At 38.8% G+C, this 23,805-nt stretch overlaps 1 protein-coding gene across 3 annotated transcripts in view; it reads left to right on the top strand.

The window, feature by feature from the left end:
* Window positions 1–23,805, top strand: part of LOC131223452 (uncharacterized) — a 51,783-nt gene that overhangs the window by 26,129 nt on the left and 1,849 nt on the right. For all 3 annotated transcript variants that reach the window (XM_058218881.1, XM_058218879.1, XM_058218880.1), the window contains 4 exons: window positions 805–945; window positions 6,122–6,173; window positions 21,410–21,483; window positions 22,146–22,235. In XM_058218881.1, the coding sequence (XP_058074864.1) occupies window positions 805–945; window positions 6,122–6,173; window positions 21,410–21,483; window positions 22,146–22,235 (357 nt within the window). The remainder of the gene's footprint in view (window positions 1–804; window positions 946–6,121; window positions 6,174–21,409; window positions 21,484–22,145; window positions 22,236–23,805) is intronic.

Raw genomic sequence — 23,805 nt, 5'->3', positions numbered from 1 at the left:
CTGACAACGATCCATTTTGTTTGTTTTATACTATTTTATACTAAAGCTATTTTCTGCAGTGTTTGTTAGTCCTTGGGGCTAACACCTGTCAAAAGGGTCACATTTTTACTAGCTCAGTGGTGTCATGTGTCCCTTACTCCCTTTGTTTTGCATTTTCTATCTAGAAAACTTGTTTTCATGGAACCTGTCTTATTACATGATACTTGGCACCTTTTTTCTCTACATGGTGTTATGCCCATGGGTGAAGTATTTCATAGTTTTTAAGATGCTGGTCACATTTCCAGTTGCTCTTAATTTATGTTATGTTCCCGGATTATGATAAAGGAAATAGTCTTGACGGGGATATGTATTCATTTTCTATTGCTGACACAAAGTTTGTTCACCTTGTTATGTTTACCAAACATTCTACTTGATTGGTTTAGGATTTTTAAAAGTTTCAACATATTCTCCTTTTTAATCTTCTGTTTTGTGCTAACAAGTGATTTACATTCTTAACCTTTCTAGTTCAATGGTTACATTGTTGAGTCCTTGTTTAATAATCATTTTCTAATTTCTACATCTTAACCTTTCATAGCGATTTCGGAGGTTACTTCTATCTATTTTGTACTGTATTCATTCTTTTGTAAATAGTATGAAAACCCTCATTGTTGACATGAATAAACATGGTCTTTTGACATGGTGAGCCTCTGGTTTTCATTAAAGCATGAATATTGCCAATCCACAATTTGTTTCTGTTTGGATTTTGTCCCTTTAGTATGATTCACTAATCAATTAAGAATTTTTTATTTTTTATTTTTTCTGTAGGACTACTATGGAGAGGAGAAAGTTTTCCAGTGTTTTGGTTGCAAGAATTATATTTAGTGCATTGGGTTGCTTGATGTTTGCAACTCTAGTTTACACTCTTTTAACTGATGGTTCTCCTTTCCGCAAGGAGCTTTTGACACCGTGAGTTTTTCTTCTTCTTTTTTTTTTGTTTTTTGCCATTTCTTTTTAGCTTGTGATCGTAACTAATACATATTAGAATATTAGTACAAATGAAGAAAGCTATTTAGGATCTTAAGAGCTGAGGTTGGTATGGATTGAAGAATAAGAAATTTTCTCTGATAGGTTCATTTTTAGAATATTAGAACACAGGCCGATACTTGTAAGAGTTTTTTTTTATTAACTAATTCTCTTAAAAAATGGTGTGAAATGTGGTTTATGATTAAATTCTGCTGGATTTAAGCATAAAAACATGAATTGAAGCCACGAGCACTGATTTTGAGAAGAGCTTCATGAGAGATAAAAGCATTATTTCCCTTTCCATTTTTTGTTGGATGTGCATGTATTTCACATTTTCACCATAACATAAAATGAACTAAAACAAAAACAAAAACAAAAACCAAAAAAAAAACATCCATTTTTTAATGAGATTTTCTTAAGTTGACATGATTTCATAATTTGGCTTCATTTTTCTTCTGATTTTTTGCTTTTTGTTTTTTGCTTTTATTTTTATACTTACATTATGTAAATATATTATGTTTGACACCTAAATCTATGTAGTTGCTTATTCTTTGATCTATGTAATTATGTATTTTAAAGCATTTTAGGAATTTTTTTTATGGGATATTCTTCTTCTTCTTCTTCTTCTTCTTCTTCTTCTCCTTTTTTGGTTTTAACTTCTATTGTGATTTTTTCTCATCAGATCTTTGATCTACATATCTTCATGCTATGTAATTAGGACCTATTTACGCTTTTTTTAAGATTTGTGTTCGCAATTCTTTTATATATGATGTTCAAAAGCCGCCTCAACCTTCAATGTCATATAGATTGAGAATTGAGGCCACTTAAATACTTCTTGGGAATTGAGACTGCTTGATCGAAGTATAGGATATTTGTCTTACTGAAATACACGTTGGATCTATTGAAAGACATATGTTGGGGAAAAAGGCAATGGGATACATTGATAGAACAAAATCTTGGGCTTCATGATAGTTAGGATGAACTTATCGTATATCTAGGGTGCTATAAAAAGATGGTGCGCAAGCTCATTTATCTGACAATAACTAGATTGGATATTTTATATGTGGTTGTGTTGTTCGTCCGTTCAGGCATGTATCTCGATCATTATTTACAAGTAAATCTTTTCAACATTTTGTTCTGGACGATCAGCCTTTGGATCACATCAAATAAGCTCTCAAAAAATCATCACCAGGAAATCAGCTAATGTGCAGCTATAGCAAACTACGCACTGCTCCGGTGGTCCATCTAATGGTTAAAAAGTCATCCTCCCACTATCTAACTTGGAGGGCCTCTTTTTGGGTACTAAGGAGTCAGAATTTCATGAAATGTATTTTTTGTTTGAAAACTTATAGAGTTTCTAATAAGTCCAAAAACATGCAATTTGGACACCATTTGAGAAAGTTATGGTTGTTTTACTGAGAGCTACTTGCGACAGTCAAGTGTCATGGGATGGAGGTAGTTACAAATTACAATCACCTTTCCCTACTTCCATTTCAAATCCATACTTGCATGACAGTTTCTAGCAGCTTCTCTCATTTTAATGGCTACAAATATCCTCAGAAAAGAAGAAGAAGAAAGGCATTCACAAAAAATATGAGAGAAATTATATGAAATCTTCCAAGAAGTAACATCACTTTGCCAGAGAAAGATCTTGCTGCAGTGCACGACTTGCAGTCCACAGATGGCATATCAAATTATCGTAGCATGACATAAAATTGGTACCATTTGAAAGCTAACTAGTCCAAGATCACATAATCCCGTCACTCTTTGTGGGAGTTATGGCTGATTTGGTAAACGCCTGCCATAGGACAATGGACCGTTGTGCAGCAGTCAAATTATGGAGTATTTTTGGGATATGAAATGATCTCGGAAGAACATCTATTTGGTACCATTTGAAAGTTTATTGAATTATGTTTCCAAAGAATCCAAGATTGCATAATCCTAATGCCTTTCGAGAGAGTTACGACAGCTTTCTTGGACACCTATATGGTAAGTTTGACAGCAACAAGCCATCACATGATGGAAGACTTTAGTCAGCACTTTAAGGGATCAAATGATCTCCAAATGGCATGAAATTTGTCTCATTTGAAACCTTATCAAATTATCTTTCTGATAAAATTGCCCAATTTTGACAGTAAAAGATGGAGTTACGGCCAATTTTCGGAACCACTGTCACACAACAAAATCAGTGCAATTGGAGCATATTGTTGCACAACAGACAACTTGTGGCTTATTTTTGAGATATCAAATGATTTCAGAATGACATGAAACTGGTTCCACTTGAAAGCTTATCAAATTATCGTTCCAATGTGCCCAAGATCACATGATGCTGACACTGTTTGAGTCATAGCCAAATTTTGTCGATATCTGTCATGACAGGCGAGTTAGTTGTGTGACCAAGTCGTAGTGAGGTGCGATGGTGGCAGTTATAATTGCCATTCTCCAGTTTTAAAACTTCCAGTATTAAATGTGCACAAGATGGTATTAATTACCAAGAAACTTTACTTCATGCATCATCTTTTAATATTCTCATCACTTCTAATTCTTGCACTCTAACTGTTTGACAATTTATGATAGTTGGCTTTTCATTTTATGTGAAACTATTAGATTGACAAAGTTAACCGAGTACCGTAGAAAGGTATTTTGGTCTCTTTTTTAGAAAAAAGTGGTCAATGAGTTTTGGAATTTCTAAGTCAACTTCTAAAGAGTGGTTCACCCAATCCCCAATTAGTAGATGGAAAAGTATTACACCGTCACTAATAAGAATGACTAAAAAGTATTTGAGTAACATCCCATGGATTGTGTTCACTGAACTCATTTAAGTCAAGACCTAGAATCTGTGTTGAATTTATAATACAGTTAATATTGGGAACAGTCTCATACCCTCATCATCATTTACATAGTAATAGTCCATTCTTTGCCATGCAACTCAACCCACTTGTCTCGTAGTTTCAATTACTTCTTTTGCCATTTCCATGAATCCATGCTCATCTCCCTACCAATTCGGCGAATGCTTGTATAAACGAACATTAATGATAGGGAGGATAGTCGCTAGTGTTAACATCCCATGGATCACTTTCATTAAACTAATTTAAGTCAAGACCTAGAATCTGTGTTGATTTTATATTACAGTTAATATTGGGAACAAAATTAGTTGCAAAGCCTTAATAAAAGTTTAGTTGATTGCTTCAAGGAAGTAAAGCCAAATGATGCATTCTTTTGGAGGTAGAATTAGACTAAATTGAAGAATGCAAGGCTTTGATCAACTTTATGCTGAAATTTTTTTATGGTTGTAGCAGTTCTTTTATAAAAGAAACATCTTTTATCCAATCAAATTTTCTTATTTTTGGAGAAATTCAATGACACATTGTCCTTGATAGAGTGGAGTGGCGGAATAGGATTCGTGTAGGCAAGCCCAAGCAGTTGGGATAAGGCTTAGATGATGATGATGATGATAATGATTCAATAACATAGGGTCATATCATAACCTTACTTGCAAGAATTTCTACTGAGGTGCATCTCCAACTTGCGCTTTGGATGTGTGCTCCCAGTCTTGGTTAGGCTTCTAGACTTGCTAACATTTTGAAATAGATGCTTCTTGCTCACTCAACTGAATCCCCTCCTGTTTCCTCACATTTTTGCAACTAAGACCATAACATTTAAGTTGCTGAGTTCAAGAGATTATAATAAATTCGAGTCTTAAATGAGAACCTAAAAGGAGCTTAATTTTTTCTAATATTAGGACCACTTCGCATCTTATTGTGTGAAAAACGTGTTCCTTTCTAAAGAATGATAGAAGAAGAAAAATGAATAGAATAGAGAAATGTGAAGAAGGGGAGAAGGATTTTTCATATATCTTCTGACTCTCTAATCTCATCTATTTAAAAGGCAAAATATTACAACTGAAGATAAGATATGCTAGCCGTAAAGCTTAGCTAAACTAATTAGAACTGAAGAGATGTTAGCTGTAGCTGAAGATAAGATATGTTAGCTATAAAGTTTATGTAAACTAATTACAAATTTTTTGGTACACCACAGGTGTACACATAACTGTCAACTTTCCAAGTTTTTCGTTTTCGTAACGAAGATTTATTTTTTATTTTTAGAGATAATCTAAAATGAAAAGTTGAAAAATGAAGGAACAACCAATGACTTCTTGCACAAGTGAGTTGAAACCAAGTAGTGCTAACATTACTAGAACATGTACTATACTGGTGTTAATAGCTTGGAACATAAACAACACACATGACGAATGCTTAGAATGTGAAATTAACTTTATGCAAATTCACATGGAACCCATATTATTTGATCCCCCATCATTCTTGAGTCCTCAACATCTTAAAAAACCAAATCCACATTAATAATTTACAATATTAAGTCCACAGCACAATTGACATTAAAACAATGCAAACTAGACAGTATGTCCTTTTTATATTTAATTTACACGGGCTTACCTAGGACAACACCATCATAAGAGATGAAAAAAATCATATCTATTTAAAGGGTCTTAGATCCTCTTGTCATGATCACAGAGTTAATCAAGGTGTAGGTTGTGTAATTGAGAGCTCTAGTCTTATAGGATGAGCTGATTTTCTTTTAATGTGAAATAGTTGTTATGCACTCACAGATCTGAACAAGAAAAAAAATAAAACAAGCAAAAAAATTACTTGAGATTTACCCTTCTACTTGTGTTCATATTTTCTTTGTTTAGGATTCTTTAACATGGTATGAGGGTATGCTTGATTTTGTCCAATGTGTACTATTCATGGTTTCTTTCACTCCAAGGAATTTTTACACATCATAACTGTAAAATGATGATTCCTTCTTTAATATTTATCGTCATTAACCACTGATGTTTGTTATCTTCACCTTATTAACTGATGTTGATTCTTTAACTGATGTTTGTGTGCCCACACATATGAACCCACATATATTTACGTATACACTGATATGAATGTAGGAATTTAGGAAATTTATTAATTTGTTAAGCACCATTGTTATTTTAGAATTATGGAATGAGGTTATATGTAGGTGTCTATATATTTCTGCCTATTAGTGCACACGTTTTATGTATGCAAGAACATACTGATTTAAATTGTTTCATGAAAAACATTTGTAGGTGGATGACTGCAACTCTGGTAGATTTTTATGTTAACGTTGTGGCTATAGCGGTATGTGAGTCTTGCTTTATGTTTCGTTGATCATTTCTCCATTAAATATATAGAATGCAATTTTCTTGAAACTTCCACGTAAGTAATGACTTTTCTTTTTGAGTAAAAATTTCACTTGAGAAAAGTAATAGAGTGACTTACTGATTTTAGACACCCTTATACCTCATTAAAGCAATGGTATGGATAAAATCACATCATACCCCTATGTAGAAAAAGTAAATTGAATGCAAATATGGGACACAATATGCCTCAGTAATGGTCAGGGCATTTGGGGATATATTGAAATTTTAACTTGTTTGTGTGTGACTAAATTCCATGTGTTGGACTTGGATTCTAAATTGAATATTAGAACTTCCTAGTAATAAAAAATTTCAAATCCTCTAAGTTTCCCTCCAGAGTTTTATTATGTGCAGGATGATTACTTTCCTAGTTATGTAATAATACGTGCTGCTCATTAGGAAACCCCTTGATTAATACGGAAAACCAAGTCTTGTGCCTAAGGCTTTACAAAAGCAATGGGTGATGATTTCTGTTTCATTAGAGTGTCATGCAGAAGCATTGTTTTAATAGCAGCTTTGCAGTGTGACTCACATGGACACTGAAACCTATACAACTCGCCCCAGCTCAATCCGTTTCGGTAGGTCCAGTCCTCATTTCTGTTTGGTGACTCTTCCTAGTCTCAAACAAAACCAATATGACACGAGTGAAACCTAGTCATATGACTCATATCCAACGTTCAGACTATTGGTACCGTTACATGTATCAATGACTAAGGATACATAAACATTTACCAATATCACCAATATTATCGTCAATGCTCAGAAAAAATATTATTGACTGAGGGAAACATTGGAAAAAGGGTGGAATTTTTCAATGAAACTTCAAGAGATTTTAAAAGACATGTTTTCACGTTTACAAATCAAAATATTGCAAAAAAGAACTACGCATAATAAGTTTCCATTTTTTGGGACCTAGACTTGTTGTCAAGGAAAAGCAGTACAATTATATTAAAAATAAGTTAATATCATTCAAATTCCATACAGTGCAAGTAATAAAACATCAATTCTCAATTTAAGGGGTAAAAATGGAGGAAATTAGGACGGCCCCAATTTCCACCATTCACCCACTCAAATTTTGATTTATATTTGCCATTAAATTCATTTCAATGCATGAGAATCATGCATAGACATTGCCATTCATTTGGGAAGAAAAAAGTTTCTATGGATTTTTTTATCACCTTTGCATTTTGGCCCGTCTCTGCTTCTTGTCAAGATTTATTCCCCAAATGCAAGCTTTGATTCAACAAAAACCAAAAGGAATGGTCAAATCACATAAGGAATAAAATAAAAAATAAATAAATAAACCTGCAAAAAAATGATTTTTTGGGGGGCTTTCCTGATTTTCTCATGAATTTCAGGCGTTTTGCAGAATGTTCACTCCCCAAGTATAGGGTTGTGATGTAGTTATAAACTCGGTAAGACCGAGGTCGAATCCACAGGGACTGATACCTGTACGTTATCTAAAATCAAGTAGAAATAGAACTAGACTAAGATGTGATCTAAACCAAATATAATTTAGGAAATAATTGTGGAATAATTATCTAAGACTTTAAGGAATTCAGAGGAAGGGAACTAGGGATTCAGAGGATCCACTTGTAGAGATCAGGGAGATCTCATGCCTGCATCAAGGATTATGGAAATCAAACTGAACTTACTTGATTTGGATTTCAAGAGATGAAAGGTGTATGAATTAGAATGGATTCCATCACCAAACCATGCCCAGGAGACAAAGTAAACAATAGAATTAAACTAATTTCCAACCAATCAACAATGTATAAAGATCAGGAAGGTACTGTCATCCTACCATGCCCATGGGACAATGATGAACAACAGGGCTTCCTGACTTCATAAATATAAAAAGAGGAAAGAAATATTCAAAGCCATTGCAAACCCATTGTAATTTCAGTCACAACGGACTATTAAAGACTAATAAAAATCCCTTAATTATACTCAAATCAATCTTAATTCAATCTAAACAAAAGGCACAAGCAGAAAACAAAATCTCCCATCAAGCTACAGGCTTCACCTCTTAGCCCTAGCTAAGAGGTTTAGTCACACATGATATGGGCTAAGTCAAAAAAAAAATTAATAGAATTATGAAGGAAAAGAAGAAGAAAAAGAACCAGAAGAGAGAGAAACCAGCTTCTCCTTTTTCTTCCTCACGTTCAAAACCCAAAGACCCAGCACCTTCACGTTCTTCAATTAGCCGCACAGCCTCCCCTTCTTTTCTTCCTGCTGGCGTCCTCACGCTGCCAGCAGCAAACCTTTGCACTGCTTCTCTTTCTCTCTCCCAGCAGCCAACGTCTCTGCCTCCCACGTCCAGCCTTCCTTGTCGTGCAGCCCCTCCTCCTGTCTTCACTCTTCCAACCCTTTTCCCAACCACGCACAGCAGCAGCAGAAAAACTACCTGTTGCAACGTTTTCCCCCCTTCCTTTTGTCTTTTCTTCCTTTTTAAAGATGGCCAGCTCCCCCCTGGTGCTGTGGAGTCCCACCATCAATAGCCTGCGGAAATAGTCCTTCCGCAACAAGGAATACACGTCCTCTGCTGCGGAATACCTTACGCAGTCCGGAGTTTCCTGTCTCCCTTCTTTTTATTCTTTGCTTTTTTTTCAAAAGGACAGCGTCCCCTGGGAGATTTTTGGCCCACCTACATGATGAACGGTTCAGATTATCGGTCCGACCGCCCCCAAGGGCGTACAACCCGCCGCAAAAGTCGGACGGCGTCCGGCTTTCACGAACGCCCATAACAGGGCAGCGCTGACGCGTGGTGGGGCCCACTTCACTTGTGTTTTAGGAAATCCAAACCGTCCACCAGATTCCCTTAAAAATTTCAGTCGAGTATGGGTCATTTGGATCAGTTTTGGTGCGGCCCAGAGAATCTTTCTTGCTACCGTTCGTTCTGTGTTTGAACGGGTGGAACCTTATCATTTCTGTTTCTTCGCATTTTGCCACCTAGGCCTTAGTGGCATGGGCCATACGAAACTCATGGACGGTCCGGATTAGCTCATTGCATCACGGTGGTGGGCCACAAAAATCACCCGCAACCCCTGTTTCTTCCGCTGGACGAAGTCGAGTTGGAGAGGGAGAGCTCGGTCAATGGACCGTTTGACCGAGCTTTGTGTTGCCGTGCACGGCCAGTGCACATATACACCATGCACACTCATCTCATATGGGGTCCACGTATGGATTTTTCGAGAAATCTACACCGTCCATCTGGTTCTTCATATGATTTACGGCGTTGAGAACGAAGCTGAGGTGTATCCAGTGATCAGGTGGGCCCCAGATCAGTAATTTGTGGGCTGGTCTGTCCGTTGGGCCACTTTCACAGCGATCCAGGAGCTGAAATTTTACGTGTACGGTTAATTTATGGTCCTCAGGCTATGTATGGAGTTTTGAACTGATCAGATGGTGGGAACCCTATGATCTTGCATTCTGGACACTTTTCAGGCCCCTTGAGCTTCAATTTCTTGATTTTCTTGGATCCCTGGTGTGCAAATCTGTCGATCTTGGTCTCCTAGGGTCCGTCCCATGCTCTGGCGCTTTCAGACCGTTAAATCCATGCCTTTAGTACCCTTTCCCAGTCCAGGCTCGTGAATATGCCCTACATCACAAACATGATTCAATCAGGCCGTTAAACAGTATCATGCGTGTAAATCTATACAATAAATGGGTCTGATATGCAATATTTGACCCTCAACACAACCCCCAACCAGCATTTTGCTAGTCCCGAGCAAAGTATGCGAAAAATAAGTTGAGAATTACAGAACAATTTATAAACTCGAGTGATTTTTGCAGAGTAATCCAGATATGAGAATTTTTAGATTCATGACTGTTGGATATTACTTTCTCCTAGACTCCAGTACACGGTAAACTTCATAATCAAGTTCAAAGTATTATTCCATTAATTAGAAAAATTCTAACCATTGAGATCTATGAATGTATAATCTAATCTCGACTTGTCAACATTAAGATTCACTATGATATTTAAGGATATCATTGGTAACAACTAAGAGAATTCACGATAACTCAACTTGGCTTACATTATCTTTTTATTCTTTTAATAATTTTTTTTTTAAATTTTTTTTTTTTTCAGAAGTAGTGCCAAGAAGAGGGATCAGATCCTCACCTATAGGGAGCAAACCTATGGTAAAAGACTGTTCACCCAACTCTTTCTCAAATATCATCCATGGGGAATCGAATCCTCACCTATAGGGAGCAAACCTAAGGTAAAAACCATTCGCCCAATCTTTTCAATTTCTCAAGTTGGTTCCTTTCATGTTTAGTGATTACCAAGTTAATCCTTTAATATCGAACTGAAACTTTACTATGCAAGCGAGATGTGTCCTGCGAATTCATGACTCAACCAATGTTTACAAATTCTAATACTGGATTAATAATTCAAACTTAGCTGTGAAATTTAATAGATAACTGAATCCAAGAGTCATAAAGTACCAACATCACGCATCTTGAAATTCTAAGTGCCCTAGATGGCCATCAAAATCACTTTGACTTCATCAGAAGTCCTAGAAAATTAAAAATTTTCACAACTTTTGCTCAAGACCAAGAAAACACTGATTAGGAAACCTAATCTCCAAACAACCCCCAACCAGAAATCTACATTGTCCTCAATGTAAAAGAAATAGGCATGCAATGCACATGGGACAAAATGAGTAAATGAGAAGTAATGGGAAGATAGTACCTGGAGGATGCATAGAGAGACACTTTCCGAGAGATCACAGCATGGGCGTCGGTCAGCATGAGAGAAAGGGCAACAAAAATAACACAAAACAAAATCCTACCTATACCACTTTCGTAGGTGCTCTCGATTGCATTTAGCGTATGCAACAAGCCTTTAAACCCCTAGGTTACGCCTAGTGGACGAGTTGTAGTCTCGTGAGGGTTTGCAGTAATGTTACCCACAAACATTGAACTAATTATCGAAATTAAATAAAGAGTTGGGTTGCCTCCCAGGAGCGCTAAGTTTACTGTCTTCAGCCAGACAAATAAGGCAACTACTCTAGTCCTAGAAAAACAGGAAACCTACCTATACCTCCATCAGACTAGGAGATCAATCCTGGTAAACAGGATCAGTCAGAGGCATGGACATGTCCTCTGAATCAAATTTCTCGACAAATGGTTTCAATCGATGGCCATTGACTTTAAACTCCTTGCCATTGTCGGGATCTCTTATCTCAACGGCCCCATGAGGAAAAACAGTGACAACAATGTAAGGGCCGGTCCAACGAGATCGAAGCTTACCCGGAAAGAGATGTAATCGAGAATTGTACAAAAGGACCTTCTGACCAGGCGTGAATGATTTTCGCAAAATGTGTTGGTCATGAAATGCTTTCATCTTGTCCTTGTAAATTCTCGAATTATCGTACGCATCATTCCGGATTTCCCCCAATTCATTCAATTGAAGTTTGCGTAGCGAGCCAGCGTTGTCCAGATTGAAATTAAGATTTTTGATCGCCCAGTACGCTCTATGTTCCAGCTCCACAGGAAAGTGACAAGCCTTCCCATAGACAAGTCTAAAGGGAGACATTCCAATATAAGTTTTAAATGCAGTACGGTATGCCCATAAGGCATCGGTCAATCGGATTGACCAATCCTCACGATCTGGGTTGACCGTTTTCTCCAAAATGTGTTTGATCTCCCTATTGGAAATCTCAGCTTGTCCACTTGTCTGAGGATGGTATGGGGTGCTCACCTTATGAGAGATACCGTATTTCTTCATTAAGCTCTCGAATGGTCTATTACAAAAGTGTGAGCCCCCATCACTAATGATGGCTCGAGGCGTTAGAATCGAGAAAGGATGTTTTCTTTTAGGAATTTAATGACCGTGCGATGGTCATTCTTTCGACACGGAATCGCTTCGACCCATTTAGTGACATAATCCACGGCGAGCAAAATATACAGATTTCCAAACGATTGGGGGAATGGTCCCATGAAATCGATGCCCCAGCAATCAAATGCTTCAATGATAAGGATGGGATTCAAAGGCATCATATTTCGACGGGACAATGCTCCCAATTTCTGACAACGCTCACAAGCTTTGCAAAACTCATGAGTGTCCCTAAACATTGTGGGCCAGTAAAAGCCACATTGTAGAATCTTGGCCGTGGTCTTTTTAGCGAGAAAAGTGACCACCACGAGGCCTCGAGTGAGAAGGAGATGATGCTCGATGCTCGTAAATGCGGTACACATCTCCTTAGAATTTGATTGTAGGCAATATTTAAATAAATGAGGATCATCCCCAGAAGAAGTTGCGCACCTCGGTGAAAAATTTCTTCTTATCTTGCGCAGTCCACTGTGTCGGTATGGCACCTGTAGCAAGATAATTAGCAATATCAGCGAACCAAGGTGAATGGGAGACTCTGAACAGCTGTTCATCAGGGAACATGTCATTGATATGGGTCGCCTCAAGGGAATCAGAGGTATTATGGCGACAAAGGTGATCGGCCACTACGTTCTCTACTCCCTTTTTATCTTTAATTTTCAAATCAAATTCTTGGAGTAGAAGGATCCATCTTATCAGGTGGGGCTTAGAATCATTCTTAGAAAGAAGATTCTTGAGTGCCGTATGATCTGTGTAGATAATGATCTTGGATCCGATCAGGTAGGACCTAAATTTGTCCAAGGCGAACACTACGGCTAAGAGTTCCTTTTCCGTAGTCGAGTAGTTCACTTGGGCAGGATTTAGAGTCCTACTTGCGTAGTGAATGACGTAGGGCTTCTTGTCTTTTCTCTGGCCTAGGACCGCCCCAAGAGCATAATCAGAAGCGTCGCACATAAGCTCAAAAGGAAGGTTCCAGTCGGGTGGCTGCATGATAGGTGCAGTGGTTAATGTGCCTTTAAGCTTGGTGAAAGCTTCCTGGCATTGCTCAGTCCACTCATACGGAACATCCTTTTGAAGAAGATTACATAATGGACGAGAGAGGAGACTAAAGTCCTTTATGAATCGCCTGTAAAATCCTGCGTGTCCTAAGAAGGATCGCACGTCTCTGATGTTCTTGGGTGGAGGTAGGTTAGAGATAAGATCGATTTTTGCCTTATCTACCTCGATTCCTTTGGCCGAGATGATATGCCCAAGGACAATTCCCTTCTGAACCATGAAATGACACTTCTCCCAATTAAGTACCAGGTTCTTTTCTTCACATCTTTTCAGCACACATTTAAGACTTTCCAAGCACTTGCTGAAAGATGGACCGTAAACAGAGAAATCATCCATGAAGACCTCTAGATATTGCCCTACCATATCAGAAAAGATACTAAGCATACATCGTTGAAAGGTGGCGGGGGCATTACATAGTCCGAATGGCATCATTCGATAGCAAAGGTGCCGTAGGGACATGTAAATGTGGTCTTTTCCTGGTCTTCGAGGGCTATCTCTATCTGGTTTAGCGAATACCCGTCAAGAAAAGCGTAATAGGAATGACCATTAACCTTTCCAGGATCGATCGATGAATGGTAAAGGGAAGTGGTCTTTCCTCGTGAGGGTATTAACTTTCCGTAGTCAATGCACATTCTCCATCCTGTTGTGAATATAGTTGGCACGAGTTCATTATTAGCATTGGCTACGATGGTGATTCGGTACTTCTTAGGGACCACTTGAGTTGGACTCACCCATTGACTATCGGATATAGGGTATATAATACCCACATCCAATAGTTTAAGAACCTCGGCCTTAACCACTTCCTTCATGTTGGGATTTAGTCTACGTTGTGGTTGCGGCGGTTTTTGCATTATCCTCGAGGTATATGTGATGAGTACAAATCGAGGATCGATTCCTTTGAGGTCCGCTATCGTCCATCCAGGGCTCCTTTATGCTCAATGAGAGTAGATATAAGCATACTCTCTTGTTCTTTCTCTAGGTGGGCAGAGATCACCACCGGGTATGTCTCATCTTGACCTAAATAGGCATATTTCAAATCAGAGGGCAAAGGTTTTAGGTCAAGCTTCGGCGGCTTGAGGTTAGACGGTAGAGGCACTACATCGGTTTGTGGTAATTCTCCAAATTGTGGCCTCCATCGGTTAACTTCAAGTACCAGTGCAGTATCAAGCAAGGCGCACGTCTCCCTAAGCATGTCATCATCAAAATCATGGGAGTGGGCCAAGCATGTCTCTAGATGGTCGGAGGATAAGGTCAGAGGTGTCTTATCTTCCACGAAAGAGTCAATCATGTTAATGTCGTGGAAATCGTCATCATCCTCTACGTTGTTGCCGTTATTGAAAAAAATGTTTGATTCCAATGTCAAATTTTCAAAAGACATAGTCATAACACCATTCCTGCAATTGATAATTGCATTTGACGTGTCAAGGAATGGGCAACCAAGAATGACGGGAATCTGAGTGCTCATGTTATTGATGGGTTCGGTGTCCAGGATGATAAAATCTATAGGGTAGTAAAATCTATCAACTTAGACCAACACATCCTCAATTATCCCTCTTGGTACACGAACAAAGTGATCAGCAAGTTGTAGTGTGGTTAGGGTGGGTTTTAATTCACCCAAACCTAACTGTTTGTATACCGAGTAGGGAATCAAATTGACGCTCGCTCCTAAGTCAAGAAGTGCATGATCAATTCGATGGTTCCCGATTACACATGATATGGTTGGGCTACCGGGATCCTTGAATTTCTGCGGCACGTCTTGCTTCAGGATGGCACTCACTTTCTCAGTCAAGAAGATTTTCTTTTGAATAATTTTCCGTCTTTTGGTCGTGCATAAGTCTTTCAGGAATTTGGCATATGAAGTTATCTGTTTAACGACATCAAGTAGAGGAATGTTGACTTTCACCTGTTTCAACACCTCTAAGATATCCTGAGAGTTAGAGAGAGGTTTTGGTGAAACCAACCGTTGGGGGAATGGAGCAACTGGCTTCTCTAGAAGTTCCGGTTCTACTTTTTGTGGGGCATCACTGGATCTATCATTGTTGTCCTCTTTTAGTTCTTGAGGCTTTTCGGGCCTAACCGGAAGAGTTTTATCAATGATCTTCCCACTCCTAAGAGTGGTGATGGATTTAGCATGTCCCATCTGATTTGAAGAGCTGGGATCATTATTCTCGTACTGCGGTTTAGGATTGGGGAGAGGTTGTGCGGGAAGCATCCCCTTTTCTATAACCGTCATACGAGAATCTATCTTTTGCATAAAATCTGTGATTCCCCGCATTGCCTGAGCCAGCTCTTGTATGGGATTTTGAACCGGTTCCTCTTGAGGTTTCACTTGATTTGGATTTTGATTGAAGAAACCTGGAGGAGTCGCCGTTTGTCCATTCCTCCAACTAAAGTTTGGGTGATTTTTCCAGCCAGGATTGTATGTGTTGGAGTTAGGTCCAGTAAAAGGTCTTTGATAGTTATTTACGGCATTGGCTTGTTCATTCAATACTCCTTGAAAGGCAGGTATTGTAGGACAATTTTCAATTGTGTGAATGTTATAATCATAGATGTCACAAACAATTTCATTAACCTTATCCTTCTTTCCTTCCATGGCCTCAACTTTCCTTATGAGCGTAGTCACTTTACACTTGAGATCATCCTCTTCTTTCAAGAGATATAATCCACCTTTTTCCTTTAATTGAGTCGGCCTAGACGTGGTGTTCGACTTTGGATAATAGTCCCAAGATTGTGTTTTTTCAGCCAAACTGTCGAGGTAGTCCCATACCTCGTCGACATCTTTATTAATGAACTCTCCATTACACATTGTCTCGACCATTTGGCGCATGGAAGATGTCGAGTCCATCATAGAAAAATTTGTAATGCGCCACGTTTCAAATCCGTGTTGTGGGCATGAACTCTGACCAAATCTTTGAACCTTTCCCAACATTGGAAGAATGTTTCATCTTCCTTTTGGGCAAAGTTCATGATCGCTTTACGAGGGTAATCGTTTTATGATGTGGGAAGAATTTTTTATGAATTCCCTCTGCATATCGTTCCATGTGCCAATGGATCTAGGACGCAGTGAATGTAACCATGTCTTAGCTTTCTCTTTTAAGGAAAAAGGAAAGAGTTTCCTAATTGTATCCTCGGATACATTAGGAAAACATAATGTAGTTATAATCTCATCGAACTCTTTCAAATGTAAATATGGACTTTCTGATTCAAGTCCATGGAATTTGGGAAGGAGTTGGATAACTCCTGGCTTGATGTCCATTTGTCCTGTATTTTCAGGAAAAATCATGCATGAGGGCGTACTCACTCCCGCCGGTTGTAGATAATCTCGTAAAGTACGAGGCGGGGGTGCTGTTGCACCTCATTCTCATCTTGGGTATCCTCCACCCTGGGTGGAAGTAGAGGAGATTGGTCTTCAGCCATAACTTTACTTAACTCAGGGGATTTCGAGTGGTGTCTAGTCTGCGATGGATAGTCAACCCCTCAACCAATCCTCCTTCAGTCAAGAGACGTCGAGTGTCGTCACGGGCCCACTTGGGCATGAAAACACTCGCAGCCCTCAATTAAAAACTTAACCCTAGGAAAATCTAGCAAGAAAGAGAGAGTTGGAAAGAAATTACCAAATTGGAGTCTTGAGTTAAAACCTGCAAAATAAAATAAGTTAGATTCTAAAAAGAGAAGAACAATTCTTTAAAAGAAAGATAGAAGTGAACTAGCTTCTAAAAGAAAGAATTCCTAAAAGAAAGTGAAAATTTCTAAAATAAGTTAAGAGAGTCCTAAACTAGAAAGTAGATTACTAAAAGAGAATTGAAAAATAGAAAGTAGGGAAGGAGTGTACCGAATTAGAGATTTCTATCTTAAAGGCCTACAAAATAGGAAGGTTAGTTTCTAAAGAATTCTAAAAATAAATTAAGAAACAAAATTAGATTCTAAAAGTGCCAGAATTAGAAAATTTCTAAAATTTAAACCTTAATTCTAAAAATATGAAAAAGTAGAGAGATTAGGAAGGAATTACCAATTTAGAAACTTATGTCCAGATCCTAGAAAACAGGAAACAAGTTAAGTTCTAAAAATAGAATAAAATAAAATAAAAACTTCTATCCTAAAGTAAGTAAAATCCTAATCCTAACCTAATTCTAAAACTAATGAATTTCAGAAAAACGTAACCGTCAGTCCCCGGCAACGGCGCCAAAAACTTGTTCACTCCCCAAGTATAGGGTTGTGATGTAGTTATAAACTCGGTAAGACCGAGGTCGAATCCACAGGGACTGATACCTGTACGTTATCTAAAATCAAGTAGAAATAGAACTAGACTAAGATGTGATCTAAACCAAATATAATTTAGGAAATAATTGTGGAATAATTATCTAAGACTTTAAGGAATTCAGAGGAAGGGAACTAGGGATTCAGAGGATCCACTTGTAGAGATCAGGGAGATCTCATGCCTGCATCAAGGATTATGGAAATCAAACTGAACTTACTTGATTTGGTTTTCAAGAGATGAAAGGTGTATGAATTAGAATGGATTCCATCACCAAACCATGCCCAGGAGACAAAGTAAACAATAGAATTAAACTAATTTCCAACCAATCAACAATGTATAAAGATCAGGAAGGTACTGTCATCCTACCATGCCCATGGGACAATGATGAACAACAGGGCTTCCTGACTTCATAAATATAAAAAGAGGAAAGAAATATTCAAAGCCATTGCAAACCCATTGTAATTTCAGTCACAACGGACTATTAAAGACTAATAAAAATCCCTTAATTATACTCAAATCAATCTTAATTCAGTCTAAACAAAAGGCACAAGCAGAAAAAAATCTCCCATCAAGCTACAGGCTTCACCTCTTAGCCCTAGCTAAGAGGTTTAGTCACACATGATATGGGCTAAGTCAAAAAAAATTAATAGAATTATAAAGGAAAAGAAGAAGAAAAAGAACCAGAAGAGAGAGAAACCAGCTTCTCCTTTTTCTTCCTCACGTTCAAAACCCAAAGACCCAGCACCTTCACGTTCTTCAATCAGCCGCACAGCCTCCCCTTCTTTTCTTCCTGCTGGCGTCCTCACGCTGCCAGCAGCAAACCTTTGCACTGCTTCTCTTTCTCTCTCCCAGCAGCAAACGTCTCTGCCTCCCACGTCCAGCCTTCCTTGTCGTGCAGCCCCTCCTCCTGTCTTCACTCTTCCAACCCTTTTCCCAACCACGCACAGCAGCAGCAGAAAAACTACCTGTTGCAACGTTTTCCCCCCTTCCTTTTGCTCACGTCCAGCCTTTTTAAAGATGGCCAGCTCCCCCCTGGTGCTGTGGAGTCCCACCATCAATAGCCTGCGGAAACAGTCCTTCCGCAACCAGGAATACACGTCCTCTGCTGCGGAATACCTTACGCAGTCCGGAGTTTCCTGTCTCCCTTCTTTTTATTCTTTGCTTTTTTTTCAAAAGGACAGCGTCCCCTGGGAGATTTTTGGCCCACCTACATGATGAACGGTTCAGATTATCCGTCCGACCGCCCCCAAGGGCGTACAACCCGCCGCAAAAGTCGGACGTCGTCCGGCTTTCACGAACGCCCATAACAGGGCAGCGCTGACGCGTGGTGGGGCCCACTTCACTTGTGTTTTAAGAAATCCAAACCGTCCACCAGATTCCCTTAAAGATTTCAGTCGAGCATGGGTCATTTGGATCAGTTTTGGTGCGGCCCAGAGAATCTTTCTTGCTACCGTTCGTTCTGTGTTTGAACGGCTGGAACCCTATCATTTCTGTTTCTTCGCATTTTGCCACCTAGGCCTTAGTGGCATGGGCCATACGAAACTCATGGACGGTCCGGATTAGCTCATTGCATCACGGTGGTGGGCCACAAAAATCACCCGCAACCCCTGTTTCTTCCGCTGGACGAAGTCGAGTTGAAGAGGGAGAGCTCGGTCAATGGACCGTTTGACCGAGCTTTGTGTTGCCGTGCACGGCCAGTGCACATATACACCATGCACACTCATCTCATATGGGGTCCACGTATGGATTTTTCGAGAAATCTACACCGTCCATCTGGTTCTTCATATGATTTACGGCGTTGAGAACGAAGCTGAGGTGTATCCAGTGATCAGGTGGGCCCCAGATCAGTAATTTGTGGGCTGGTCTGTCCGTTGGGCCACTTTCACAGTGATCCAGGAGCTGAAATTTTACGTGTACGGTTAATTTATGGTCCTCAGGCTATGTATGGAGTTTTGAACTGATCAGATGGTGGGAACCCTATGATCTTGCATTCTGGACACTTTTCAGGCCCCTTGAGCTTCAATTTCTTGATTTTCTCGGACCCCTGGTGTATAATTCCGTCGCTCTTGGTCTTCTAGAGTCCGTTCCTTGCCTTGGTGCTTCTGGAGCGTTAAATCCATGCCTTTAGTACCCTTTCCCAGTCCAGGCTCGTGAATATGCCCTACATCACAAACATGATTAAATCAGGCCGTTAAACAGTATCATGCGTGTAAATCTATACAATAAATGGGTCTGATATGCAATATTTGACCCTCAACACAGAAGTATCCCTGATATCAGGGATACGATCACTGTTATCATCGATACCATGGAACTATCATACTATTCAGAGACCAAAGTATCATTGGTATCACCTAATATCGTTGATGATATCTAAATTATCAACTATATTTGGAATTTTATATCTTAAGAGTTTTGGTACCCCTGACCTAGTGATACCGATAATATAGGTGATATTATTGATAACATCGCCGATATTCAGAACACTGGCTGTTTCAAACATACTTTGAACCATATGAGGAAGACACCTCTAAGGGTGCTAATGCACCTAGTCACCATTTTGATGTTGAAGGTGAGCTCTTTGATGGACGCCTGTTCTCATGGACAGAAATGAACCAATGATTCTAAGGCTTTGCCCCAAGTGATGGGCAGAATCCAGTCCAAAGGATCTCTTAGTCCCTTTCTCACCGTCTTTTAGGTAAAGAATGTTTGTGTGGCACTTTTTTGAGTCAAAGGGATAACATAAGGTATTCTCTTGAGATGACGCTCAAGGTGGATTCATTCCCCTCTTACACATCTAAACTGTAATTAGAGAGAGGCTAACAGTTAGGTTATAACTTAATGCATTGAGTAGTCATGTGGTATCGATTTAAAGGGGAAGGAACATGTCCTTGTTGGTAGGATAGGAAGAGGGCTGCTATCCTTGTGTGAAAGAATCATCTTGCTGAAAGCATGTGCATTCATGATTCATCCACATGGAAATCAAGGATAGTAGTCCCCTCTCCCTCCCTCCCTTGTTAAACAACCATTTACTCTAAAAGCTTAAGCTGTCAGAGTGTGGTGTATCAATGTATATCAAGAGACTTTTATCACTTCAACACTCCCCCGCACGTGCGAGGTGGGAACTCCGCACGGGAACATATTGACAAAGGTGGAGGGACACTCACACCATAAATAAGCCGGGCTTAATTTCCCGGTCCCTGGGCTGGACCTGATTTTCCTAACCCCCCATGGGAGAATAATATATTAGCAAGGCATATTTGCTGCTCTCGAGATTCGAACATAGGACCTTCTACTCTGATACCATGTTAAACAACCATTTACTCTAAAAGCTTAAGCTGTCAGTGTGGTGTATCAATGTATATCAAGAGACTTTTATCACTTCAACATCCCTACCTCTCTCTCCATGAGAGAGATGGTTTTGATATATTTTTCCTGCTTAGAAATCATTTTTTATTTTCCCCCTTTTATTACATGATCACATCCGACACTCTAGAGCTTCCGTCATCTCTCTCTCTCTCTCTCTCTCTCTCTCTCTCTCTCTCTCTCTCTCTCTCTCTCTCTCTCTCTCTCTCTCTCTCTGTGGCAGACAAGCATCTGAATCCAAATTCTCAGGATATGGTATGATGAGGATTGTTTACTGCTATAAGCATTATCCCAGCAGATTTAGATTTCAAATCTCCAGGATGGTGGACCCCAGTATCCATTGATCCTTACCTTATATGAGTATTCAGGTATTTTGACTTGGGTAGACCATGTTTTCAAGGATCTGAGTACTGTAGGCATGTGCTATATTTTCAGGATTTTTGCACCCAGTCAAAGTGACTTCTTACTACCACTTACTTTTAGAACTTGTGGATAATTTGATTATTATCAATAGATTATTTATTTATTTTGTACCTTAACATCTTTATCAAGAAGCAAGATAACTGGGTAGATTATTATCAATAAGATCGTTCCTTTCTTTAATGCCATCATTTAAACATGAAGTCTCACATGCTCTTGTATGCGTTTATCATATCAGGTTTGGGTTGCCTACAAGGAAGCAACTTGGATTGGTGCATTCGTTTGGATAGTTCTACTGATAGGCTTTGGCAGGTGGTATTTTTATCCAGTGCTCATAGTACCTTACTACATATCATCAGCCATACAATACATACTATTGTGATTTTATCAAAATCTATATGTTACTCCATTTCTCCTAGGCAATGATTCTGTTCTTGTGATAACATCACTGAACACATCTGACATTAATCTGTTTATTTGAGTGGTCAATATATAATGAGTTGAATTAAATCAATGCTTGTCACTTCCCTGGTTCATTGATCTATCTGACTAGAATGGGATTTCAACATTTTTTTTTCCTTTTGGATTTTAAGTTGTCAATTATACTAATTGTTCGGGTCTGATCTGCCATATTGTTAGCCATCAGCTACATAAATTCTATGAGCCAATATCCTATTTTGGAAGCTATAGTGTTACATTACGATTCCAGCTGATAATTTGATATTGATTTTAGTGGTTATCAATTCCTCATTTTTTGATGGTTCAGTTATTAATTATTAGTTGATTACTTTTAGTTTCTCTTACATAAGGAATCTTCAATATCATCATCATTTTTATATAAATCTAGTATCAATATTTGATCATCTGCTATTGTGGATTTAGGCAGTCATCATTATTTGATCATCTGTTATTATGGATTTAGGCAGTTGTCCCCTTTTGTTTGTAGGTTCTGACCTTTTCCCTCTGGATTTCAGCATTACTACATCTGCCTACATTGTGATACAACTATTCCAGCTTTCGTCCCAAGATCCATTGCACCTTGTTTTATTGGGCTCTTCCAACAGGCAAGTATTAAAGACACTCACCCTAGTGATATAGATGCACACACATTGGTCATTTAAGTTCATAACGTAAGTTTCTGCTTGGTTCTCTTGGTAACGAGACTATTATGTATCCCTGGCATAAAGGAAGTCATTGCGCTAGTCATATCTCATCTTGTATATGGTTTGTTCCATGATGAAGGGTGCTAATATAGGGCTTGGGGCTTGTTACCATTTGAAAATAATGTAAATATCTTGTAACAATGTAATATACATAGCTTTTCATTTCCTTTCTTGCTCTTTTTAATTGCGAGGAAGAAGTAAATGTTATGCAGAATGAGAAGGCTGAATGCATTAGGAAAGTGGCGAAAAATGTTTTAGTAGTATCTAGAGGGGAAAGCCAACCATATAAGGAGACTTGATGGCAGAATGACGACGTACTAAAAAGCATTCATGAGGAACGTTCATGTTTCAAAACCTAGTAAGGGACTAGAAACGATGATTTTTTATTTTTTTGAACGAAATATAAATGCCAAAAAGATTCTAAGTAGTAAGTGAGGCTACACGTAAGGCTTATGATGATCTTTACAATAGATTGGGAACAAGAGAAGGTGAGAAAGAGTGTATTTGAACTTGAAAAAATGAGAGAGAGGATAGGGACCTAGATCATGTTAGATACATTAGGTGTGATAACTTAGAGGGTACTAGTAAAAGACAATGAGATCAATGAAAGGTGGAGAAGCTATTTTCAAAACTTTTGAAATGATAACCACTCTAAAAACAGAGGAATAGAAGGAACCATAAACTCAAATGACATTGGAGACCATAGATACTTACATAGGATGATATCTAAAATGAAAGAAGCTTTGAGAAAGATGAAAATAGGGAAGGCCCAAAAGGACATGGATGGAGGTAGTAAGCAAAGACTTGATGACCTATGGTCCAACTAAAGGTATGGCCCTTGATAGAGTGAAATGCCGAAACTAGATTCATGCAGCTGCCCCAATTTATTGGTATGAGGCTTAGATGACGATGATGATGACGATGCTCTTTTTACCACTTAGTTGAGATTAGTAGTTAATACCTACTACTTGCGTTACTCTTTAAAATATATGTATCTACTAGAGTAATCATGTATTGCCAGTTTGGTAACCGATCAAGTTGCCTTCTTGGTAGCATTGTCTAGAATATGTGACAGTTGGAGTGGCTGGCTAACCACGGTTTGTCTATGCTACCTTGGTTCAAGAACCAACACTAATAAAGACACTTGTATCCATAAATATGACCATTAATGAGGATAGTAGAACCTACAAAAAGTAAAGAAGGTTGTGTCCAACCTTATCCCCATCTAGGTACACCACAGGACTATGATCAGTGGTTCAACCACACAACATGTGGAAATGTGCCACCGTCCATCTTCAAGCATCCCATATGTGCCAAATAGGGGGTGGCCATCCATGGTTTGTCTACACTATCCTGGCATAAGAACCAGCACAAGTAAAGACACTTGTGTCCATAAATATGACCTTTAATGAGGATGGTAGAATCTCTAAGAAAGTAGAAAACGTTGTGTTCAACCTCATTTCCATTTGGG

Source organism: Magnolia sinica, chromosome 13 (genome assembly GCF_029962835.1).
Source record: "Magnolia sinica isolate HGM2019 chromosome 13, MsV1, whole genome shotgun sequence".
NCBI lineage: Eukaryota > Viridiplantae > Streptophyta > Magnoliopsida > Magnoliales > Magnoliaceae > Magnolia > Magnolia sinica.
The sequence above is the reverse complement of the archived record's forward strand: the minus strand, read 5'-3'. Positions and strand labels throughout refer to the sequence as shown.